This window comes from Octodon degus, unplaced genomic scaffold, assembly GCF_000260255.1.
Source record: "Octodon degus isolate 3935 unplaced genomic scaffold, OctDeg1.0 scaffold00005, whole genome shotgun sequence".
Lineage (NCBI taxonomy): Eukaryota > Metazoa > Chordata > Mammalia > Rodentia > Octodontidae > Octodon > Octodon degus.
This window is the reverse complement of record NW_004524581.1, coordinates 29626225-29636675: the sequence shown is the minus strand read 5'-3', so window position 1 is coordinate 29636675 and position 10451 is coordinate 29626225. Positions and strand designations below refer to the sequence as shown.

The 10451-nt window shown below is 43.6% G+C and overlaps 1 protein-coding gene across 3 annotated transcripts in view; it reads right to left on the bottom strand.

Annotated features, from left to right (window-relative positions):
- Positions 1–9942, bottom strand: part of Tcp11 (t-complex 11) — a 39329-nt gene extending 29387 nt beyond the window's left edge. The window contains exons 1-3 of one of the 3 annotated variants that reach the window (XM_023722444.1): positions 9631–9942; positions 5645–5741; positions 1884–1982 (exon numbers count right to left, since the gene is read on the bottom strand). In XM_023722444.1, coding sequence (XP_023578212.1) covers positions 1884–1982; positions 5645–5741; positions 9631–9754 — 320 coding nt within the window. In that variant the 5' untranslated portion in view covers positions 9755–9942. Of the gene's footprint in view, positions 1–1883; positions 1983–2075; positions 2149–5644; positions 5742–9630 lie in introns of those variants that run through there. The other 2 variants (XM_023722448.1, XM_023722451.1) reach the window with 2 other exon arrangements.
- Positions 9943–10451: the final 509 nt, after the last annotated feature.

Sequence of the window (10451 nt, the reverse complement as noted above, 5' to 3'; positions counted from 1 at the left end):
GTGGCCAGCTCAGCCCACCAGGGGGCGGGCCTGGCTGGCATGAGGTGCTGGGGGATTGAACCATGGTCCCTGTGTTTTGCTAAGCTTGTTCTAAGTAGGTGCTTTAGACCACTGAGCCATCTCACCAGCCCCAGAACAACTCATTTTCTTAAATTAAGCAAGTTCCCTCAAAAACACAGCAGTGATACACATAATTTATATAAAAATTATAATAGAAAGCTAAAACAAAAAGTTGAAGTTCCTCTCTGAACACACTAATCTCAACTGTCAAAGGTAACTGGCTATAACCCAATAGTCTAGTACATACGAGAAATTATTAACTTCTTTCTCCTCTTGCTATATATATATATATATATATATACACACACACACACACACACACACACACACAACTGGTTGTTAAGCGCCACAATTTCTGCTACTTCAATGTCTCTGGACTCCTTCCCCTTCTTGCATCATCCCTTAGCATTAACTGGCACCCTCTATATCACCACCAGCCCATGCTAAAATTGATTTTTCTATGATGCAATTCTGGCCATGATGTCATGTTCATTTAAAGTCCTTTGGAGATTCCTTATCACCAGCAGGAAAATAGCTTATTCAACTGTCAGGGCTCAGAAAACAATGCCCCAAAATACTCCTCTGGACCTCTAACTGAGAGCACCCGGGGAGAAGGAAGGCAGGGAAGGGCTTTCTCTGCAGTTCCCCCATAAACCCAAAGGCTGGGCGTGCCCCCACCCCCAAGATTTTCTATCATTGCTAGTCCCATGCTAGCTAGCTCATCAGCCTCAGGAGATAGCTTAAAATCAAGGCCTAAGCCTGACACTCAGAGCCCAGATATCTCAGGCCCATTTGTCTTCCCTTCCAATCACTTAGTCTTCCTCTAAATATACCTCCTCCCCACGCTTCTCTCTCCTCTATGAAGGTATCTAAGTGTCAACCATCTGGTTCTCTGATTGCATGTTTTGTGTGATTCTCATGTTAGTAAGTTCTATCCTCCTCTGTTAATCATTCCATTGTCAGTTTACTTTAGCACTCAATTATCAAGCCTTCAGAGAAAAGCCTACATTTCTCTACAGTTTAGTCATAAGGATAACAAATCATGCTGCTTATGTCAGAACCTGCACATAGTACCCTAGGACAAATGACAAAAAGCTAGCAAAGGAAAAAACGAATTTTCACCTGTCTACCTGTAGCGCTCAGCTGTGCGAGGGTGGAAAGTGCGGTCCTTTTCCCTTTCAAAATTTAGACAAGCAGGCAAGAACATAGGTAAACTAGTTCTTGTACTGGTTTGAACTGCTTCTGGAAAAAAAGTTGGCTACATTTGAAGAAAATTTTGATGAGATCTCTAATCTTAATTATCCTCTGAGTACTTACAGAAATGCAAATTAAGAGGGACAGAAATAAACTTTTTTTTTTTTTTTTTTTTGGCAGAACCAGGGATTGAACTCAGGCCCTTGCGCTTGCCAGGGAAGCACTTATTCCACTGAGCCATCTCCCCGGCCCCAAAGAAATAAACTCTAGAACAAAGTTTAAGTGCTTTAAACAGAAGATCTGAATCTCTGGGCCTCTGATTTAAACTTTCTGCCCTCTGAGTCAAGCTCAATTTCCTTCATAAAATCCTTGAGCAAAGGAGAGAAACTTGTGCAAAAATTAGTTTGAATTATTTGTTTTGAATTTGTATGACTGTTTGTTATGGGGGTACCCAATTTTTAAAGATTCTTTTCCTTCTATTGATAGCATCTGTTTTACTGTTGGTCTTGCTTCGCTTTTCCATCTATGGGCAGGCATACGTGGGCTATGGGGTGGATGTGTGAAAGTGCCCGACTTAAAGGTTTGGAACCCCAAGAATATGGTGAGTTGCACCCCCGTGGCAGACATACCAGCTGCTATACAGTCTAAGTTCTTCTTTCTTTTTGCCTTTCTTCAGGAATGGTCTGAGTCTTGAAAGAGCTGAATCTTTCATTCTCTCTTCTGAACACCTTGGTTAAAGCCATAAAAGATTCTGTTAGTTTTGATCTTGAATAAAAACTAATATGAATTGTATTTGTGCCTCTTGTCACTTGTAGACTTACTTTGGTTTAGATCCCTGACATATTCAGAGCAGATTAGATTTTTTTTTTTCCTTCTTTCCTAAGCTATGATGGAAGTACATACTCAGGAAAAAACTGAAAAAAAAAAAAAAAGCTAAAAAGGGGCTAGGGAGATAGCTCAGTAGAATAAGTGCTTGCCTGGCAAGTACAAGTGCCTGAGTTCAATCCCCAGTTCCACAAAAAAAAAAAAAGAAAGAGAGAAAGAAAAAAAAAAAGAAAGAAAGAAACTGGTTTATTAAAACATTAGGACTTTTCTAAATCCAAACAAAAAAAAAAACCCTTTGATTTTCATCTTAGTTGGAAATCGGCTCTCTGATATGAAAAAGCAACCTACACAGAATACCTTTGGGTAGATGGTTAGTTTTCAGGCTTCAGCCCAATATTTCAGCGAATTAAATCAAAGTCTTGCCTTGCAGCCTGAATCTTTATAAAACCAGAACTATGAGTCTAGAAGTAACTCAAAGTCCATATACCGTTCCCACCAATCACAGAACTTTCCCTGTTTGCCTTCACATGTTTACAGATTCTGTATAAACTGGGACATTACAAACAGAACTGTTCCTTACTTAAAAAAAAAGGGGGGGCCTGCCCCTTAGCTCAGTTCTTTAAGTGGCTGCTTCAACCAAGCAGTCAAGCTCAGGTTGCTGTGGTTCGATCCCCACAACTCAAGCCAGCCAAACCTGCCCTGAAGGCATTTGGAGAAAAAAAAAAAAAAAGGAGGAAAAAGATTTTTTATAAGAGGTCTGTAATGAAATGTTGGCATAATAAAAGCTAATATTCAAGTTATACTTTTTTTATGGCCTCTATTCTCTACAGGTTTCCTCCTCTCTCATGGAAATTTCTCAGTTGAGTGAAATCCCTTTTTCTCAAACATCTGCTAATCAGATGTTTCTCTTTGGAAAACTGGAAGAACTCCTTAGACTGGCTTTTATCTTTTTTTTTTTTTTTTTTTCCCCTGTATTTTAGGGAAGGGTCTAGAGGGTGCTCAGGGTCTCACTACTAGATAGATGGGACTCACAATGATTCTGTTTATAGCCTCCCAAGTGCTGGGATTACAGGGGCGCACCACCACACCCCGTCTTAAATCACAGTCTCAGCATGCCCCAGGGGCAGGGCTGGCACAGTAGGCCTAGGGATTGAACCCAAGGCCCCTGAGACTGCTTGCAGGCACTTTAATCTGCTGAGTTGTTTGGCCAGCCCTTTGACTGGCTTTTCTAAGAGCTGATCTTTCCATTTGGTCCTGCTCCTCCTATTCCTTCTTCTACCTTCAATCTTCCATTCAGATCCTTTGATCGCTGATATATCCTGCTTTATGTCCCTACTGCCTCCATTCAGTCAATGATCAGTGTATGAAAAATGACCAAGAGGATACAACAGGGTTCTAACTACCACATAAAGGGACCTAAGGGAGAGTCTGGAGACCCCTTGAGGAACACAGGTAAGCAACCATATCCCATTGTGTGGGGTATTCCATCTTCCTCACAGAGCTCCAAGTAGATTCTTCTCAAGTTTGAAGTTCTGCTATTTTTGCAGAGTTCCCTGAAGTCTTTGGGTTTTGGTGTTGGCAAGGGTTGCTTTGTGTTCTGAAAGGGCCTCTGGGCTTGTATAGCTTAATGGAAAGAGCTGCTATCTATCATCTGACACAGTCTTGGTAAGTCATTCAAGCTGGGCTAGAACTGTGACCCTCATGCCTCAGTCCCCTAGAGGGCAGGAATTAGAGGCAGACACCACCACATTCAGTGAAGAGCTGAAATTTTATTTATGTATTTGGTGCAGGGTCTCACTATGCAGCTCAGACTCACAGTGATCCTGTTTTCAGACTCCCCAGTGCTGGGATTACAGGTCTGCACCACCATGCCCCATCTCAGTGGCCAGCTCAGCATGCCTGGGGGCACGACCGATGCACATGTGGTACTGGGGATTGAACCCCCAGTCCCTGCACTTGCTTAAGCAGGAGCTTACCCTGCTGAGCTATCTTGCTGGCCCTAAAACTATGATTTTTTAATTCACTTTTTTTTGTATACTTATATAAAGTTCCAGATTTCTGACTCGATCAGACAGAAATTAGCAGAAGATGTCAATTTACTACAAGAAAAATCACTGGCTAAGATCTCACAGCCAAAGCTACAACTTGACACTGAGAGCCCAGACATGTTGGGTCCATTCATCTCCCCTAAAAATCATTTAGTCTTCCTCTTAATCTGCCCCTTTACCTCCTTTACCTCCCACTTCCTCTCCCCTAAGAAAGTACCTCAGAATATAGTAACTAGCTGTTGGAAATCCACTCACCACTAGCCACATGGGCTTACCTGGAGTGGGAAGGGAGAAACCCAGTGACACACACTGAAAAGTCCTGCACAACCCAGCCCCATTGCATCTCCCTCTTAGTTTTTTTTTTTTTTTTTAATTTTATTTATTTATTTATGTGTGTGTGTGTGTGTGTGTGTGTGTGTGTGGCCAGCTCAGCCCACCAGGGGGCGGGCCTGGCTGGCATGTGGTGCTGGGGGATTGAACTGCAGTCCCTGTGCTTTGCTTAGCTTGTTCTAAGTAGGTGCTTTAGACCACTGAGCCATCTCACCAGCCCTCCCTCTTATTTTCTACCTCAGCTCTTGAAGACCCCAAGATTCAAGGTAAAAGTGGGATCCTTTGTTTATAAAGATCTGAGTATCACAAGGCTGAGGCAGAAAGACTGCAAATTCATGTCCAGCCTGGAGAAACTTAGAGATTTAGCGAGATCCTATTAGCTAATTGGCTGTGTCCTGAGCTCAGTCCGCCCATTAGGAAACAAGCTAAATCTAAAAGCTCCCTCTCTAACGAAACCAGTCGCAATTACAACTGTCACTTAGCTGGTTATATTACACAGGCTTCTGCACTTTCTCCTAGGTTCACTTTATATTTCTTTGTAAAACTCTGCAATGAATCTTTGCAATTTTGTTACCTGATACCATTTTATTTATTTTACTTATTTATTTTTGGCAGAACCGGGGATTGAACTCAGACCCTTGCACTTGCCAGGGAAGTGCTTATTCCACTGAGCCATCTCCCCGGCCCCATATTTTTATTTTTTTTTTATTTTTTTATTTTTTTATTTTTTTGCCTGATACCATTTTAAATCCTTCTGTGTGTCTCTCCTGACACATCTCAACCTCCTTCTTGGATACACCTGTTTTCTTTCTCTGTGCCTATGTAATATGAAACTGTCTTCTCTAAATGACAATTCAGGTTGAATATCCCAAATCTGAATACCTGGAAACCAAAATCTGAATATCAAAACTCAAAACTTTTTAAGTGCCAACTACTTACTCCAAGTCTTTCAGGGAAGAGCAGATCCCCCATTACTCTGACCATTATTGCTCTGCTTTACTCACAGGTTACATAGCATTTGCTCCTTCATACAGATACTAATAATTACAACTTGTTACTAGTTTATGTAAGCTTAGAGACCACTTAAATACTAATTATATTATTAAATAAGAACACCAGGTCAGAAGTCCTTAGTGTTAAGAACCCATGCCAGGACGAGCAAAGTGAAAAAGTAGAAAAGCCTATACCTGCTTGGAGGTAAAATCACCTCCTCCATGTGAAAATCATGGCTCATCCCAATCTTGTCACTGAGCTTGGACACTTCTTTAACGGTCTCTGGGAGAACTGTAACCAAAGAATGAGTGATGGACAAAGTGAACTCAAGCAAGCATGGGCTTCTATTTTATCAGGAGACTCATCCTACTCAGTAGGCCTCGCATGTGTCAGATTCACTCAATTACAGGAGTCATTGAGGTTTTTTGAACTCTATGTCCCATAAGGGTGCTGAAAATTCAAAGAGCACAAGGGAGAGGCAGGAGAAAGCTAATTCACACACACAAAAAAAAGTGAAACCAACAATAAACTTTTAAAAAGTAAAATCACAAAGAAACAACTTCATGATTTGGCAAAAGTAAATATTTATCTACAGTACTAAGAGTCCATTTTCTGTTCCTGCCTTTGTAGGTACCTGTGATGAAACCTAAGTTCCCCCTACAGATAATACAAATGTGTCCCTCAACAGTGCTAAGTCTAAAAGCAGTTGTTTCCAGATTTTAGCATTTCATACTAATAAACCTCCAAAAAGATTGTAGTTAACTTACTATAATGACAACTTTTATTTAGCCAAGTACCGAAAAACAAAAATTCTACTATTCCCAAAATCATAATTACATGAAAGAGCACAAGGGAAATATTCTCAAAATAAAGAGCAGTCCCTTAAAGTGAATCAGTCTAGCTTTGAGACTACTGCAAGGCAGTTAAATTAGACAGAAATTAATATGCAGCAAGGAAGTCAGCACAAAAAGACATCAGAATCATGGCTGGAGGCCAATCTGCAGAGCGCCAAGCCTCAGGATAGAGAAGCAACAGTTGTGCCTGCAAGATAAACAGCAACTTGAGATTATACTGTAATAAGCACCAGCTGGTCCAAAGGACCCACAGGTGGGTGACCAGATCATTTGGACCTATACATCTTTTCCCTTTCCCAAAATGCCTTTGTTCTTTCCATGTACCTTTGCCATATGCTTTTTTTTTTTTTTTTTTTTTTTTTGCCACAAGATGTGTTTTATTTTCATTCAACATAAAAATAATTTTCTATAATATCCCAGGGCAAACCAAAGAATTTGGCAGTCTGACTGGGCAGGGAGGATCTCCTCAGAGACCCATGGGCCGGTGGCACCAGCATAAACTGCCCAGGTTCACAGTGTAGTTTGTGGCTCTTCCTTCACATCATGACTGGAGAGTCTTGGAGATGAGGGGGGCGGGAATCCTCTGGGCTCTTAGGAAATCTCACTCCGCTTTTCCTGATCAATGGTCTCTTTGGTTAGTAGGGTGTTCTTCTGTGTCTCAATCTTCTTCAGCTTGGCCTTAACAAAGCTGGTGACTTCCCCCATGTCTGGTTTGTTTGCCATTTTCTTAAAACAATCCGAAGTGTCTCTCTCCAAGCCAAAGCTCCTGGTGCTCCCACTCTCATTACTGCAGCAAGAGACTCTCATTTCTTAATTGGATCAAATATTAACTAACAGGCTACATTTACAATCCTATAGGTTGCTGGCAATTTGACACACACTGTACCCCCAATGTGATTTTGCTGTATAAGTTACCCCTGACAAAGAGCCTCAGTAGCCACACACTTGGGACCTCTCCTGTCTCTTAGGAAATTATTTAGATTCAAGGTCTGATGGGCAAATAGATTAACTGATTGGCCATGAATTGACTGAGGCTGGGTGACAAATTAGGACAGGTTTATTGTATGAGTTGCTTTACTTTTATAAATGTTTTAAGTTTTTGCACCAAGACTTAAAATGTAAAAAGAAAAAATAAACTTATTACATGAAGAGGTTATATGGGGCAGTTCCCTTTCACTTAGAAAAAAGCACGATATTCAGGAGGCTGAAGCAGAAGGATCATTGGGAGTTCCAGGCCAGCCTGAACTACATAGTGAGACACTGCCTCAGCTCCCAAAAAGAGAATAAAATAAAATACAGATAAAGTCATTACTGTAACTTTCAGAAAGCAAGGGGGAGAATACATATATAGAGATAAAAAGCAAGATGACAAAACAATGTGAACATTCACTGTATTAATTTTCAACAATTTTTAAATATTTCAAATAAAAAGGGTGAAAGGTAGTTGTAGGCCTTTATAAAAAATCCACTCAGATATTTAGGCCAGCTAAATATCTCAGCAGATTAAAGCAGCTGCAAGCAGGCACAGCAGTCCAGGGGTTTGATCCCCACGACTGCTGTGCCCGCCCCGCCCCTGGGGTGCACTGAGAGAGCGATTGAGACGTGTGCCTATAATACCAGCACTGGGGGGAGGCTGTAAAGAGAATCACTACAAGTCCGATCCGGTAGTGAGACCCAGAACACCCTGTAGACCCTTCCCTAAAATACAGGAAAAAAATAAATAAATAAAAGAATCCACTGGGCCCAGCCAGATAGCTCAGCGGATAAAAGCGCCTGCTTAGGCAGGCCTGCCATGCCAGCCCTGCCCGAGGCTTGCTGAGATGGCAAATGAGACTAGGCGTGGTGGCGCACACCTGTACTCCCAGTGCTTGGGAGGCTAAAAAACAGGCAGGATCACTATGCGTCCAATCTGTGTAGTGAGACCCTAAGACCCTGTACTAAATACATTAAAAAAAAAAAAAAAAAAAAAAAAAAAAAAAAACTATGTCCTTACTAACATTAAGGTTAACAGAACCTTAAATGTATGATGTTCCCAAATGGCAAAACACAAATATGTAAGTTTTCTCACTGCTAATTCATAACAATAAATGAGAAAAAAATCTTCAAAGGGAAACTGAGCTACAGCAGCATACCAAAGGCAAATCTGAAACACTTCCTAATAACTACAACAAATCAAAGTTCAGTGTGTCCTGAAAGACCATTCCACTTCTGACAAGTAACCCAGTGCTAAGCCACTCCAGAACAGCTCCAAAATTCAGGAAAGAAAAGACTCAAAGAATAACCTGAGCTAAAATTCAACAAGAATGGTTTTTTAAAATTCGAATTCCAAGAACAAAGAAATCGTCAAGGTAATATAGTAATCAAGTCAATCTAACACAAAATTTCAACTTTTTAAAGGAATTTGGTAATTCAGTTTACTGGGAATTACTTTACCTATGGATTCACTTAAATAACTACTGTGAAACAAACTATATCTACCCCTGCTCCCCACTGCCCCCCACCCCCACCCCAACTCCTCAGGTTCCGGTCTGTTCAAGCCTTTTGGTGCCATTTTGTTAACCGGCAGCGACCCCATGTGGTCACAAGAGAAATGAGTTTTAATTCAATTTCGTGCCTCTACTGAATTTTTCACAAATCCATCTTAAAAACTTTTAAAATTCAGGCTGTACACGTGAACACCCCTTCAGATCGATGACTGGTCAGATACCCTGGAGATTCTTATGAAAGAGAAGTGGCCTGAATCCCAGTGAGGCTGGGCCCCGAGACCTGGCGTCCCAAAGCGACCACCAAAGAACACGTACTATGACACAGACCACAAGCAGCGCTCTACAGCCGAGCCCACAGAACCCGGGAAACGCAACTTCTGGCTGGGGTCATTTGGCTCTTCAAGTTAACCCCAGAAATCCGCCCTTTTTGACCTGTGAATAAAAAATACCATTCAAACATGGTTTAAATGTGACTCGCTGTCCAATCTGGTCAGATTCAAGTGATCGCTCGTGGATCAGTTTGGGGAGAGAAAAAGCAACAGGACAAAACAATAGGAACATTCACTGGATTACTTTGCAACCATTTTTAAATGCTTCAAATAAAAAGGGGGAAAGGCCGCTGTAGGCCTTCGTAAAGAATCCACTCTGGCCGGGCGTGGGGCGCCCGCCTGCACTAAGCTGCCCGGCCTGGGCGGGCTCCCCGACGCCAGGGCAGGCGCGTGAAGGCCTCTGCGGGGCAGGGCGCCCGCGGCGTGGAGAGGGGGCTGCGGACGCGGACTGGGACGAGGACAGGAAAAGCTGCACGGGGCACGCACGGGACCCCAGGGCCGCTGGACCTACCCGGAGGCTGGCCCCGGGAGCTGCCCTCGGCTTCGCCGGCCAGCCCCGCCCCGTCAGGCTCACGGGAGCCGCCATCTTCAACGCCGGCGTCCTGAGGGGCCGCACAGTCCTCGACGTCCTGCATGCTCTGGTGGTATCTGGGCTGGAGAGGAAGGGCTGGGACCTCGGGCTGGTGGGGGCTTCACGGTTTCTAGGGGGAAAAGGGCCCGGAGGAGCGTTGGAGCCAGCTAGGCAGGTGAGGAAACTGAGGTGCGGGCCACTTGCTCACCTCCTCCGGCCAGCCCGGGCGGCCCACTCTAACTTAGTGCTCAGCAGCCGGCAGGCCTCGAGGCCGGACCGGACTGTACCACTGCGGCGGGGGTGGCTGGGCGAGAGCGCCACCTTGACAGCACCCATGAGATGAGGACGACCCAGCATGCACCCCCGCAGCCTCTCATAATGGAAGAGTCCTATTTGCCAACAAACCTCCAGTGTCTCCCAGGACAACTGCGCAGGGTGGGCGGGGCTGCTGCAGGCGCCTGCTGCCCTCGTGGGCTCGAAGTCCGAAGGGGCCGCTGGTTATGCCTGCCCCTACCCGCTCTCCCATGATCACTGGGAAGTACTTATTGAGGGGATAAGACAGGGTTGTTCTCTCATCCTGCAGGTCCTGGCCTGGGGCTGGTCTGGCTTCCCACTGACCTTGGGGCCTGATCTCCTGAGTCAATGCCCTCCCCATCCGATCCCTACCCTTGAAGGAGAAAATGTAGTTTCTACTGCACATTCTCACACCCTTCTTCATTACTCTGACTTGATTTCAGAGTGAATAAAAATTTACTTTAAAA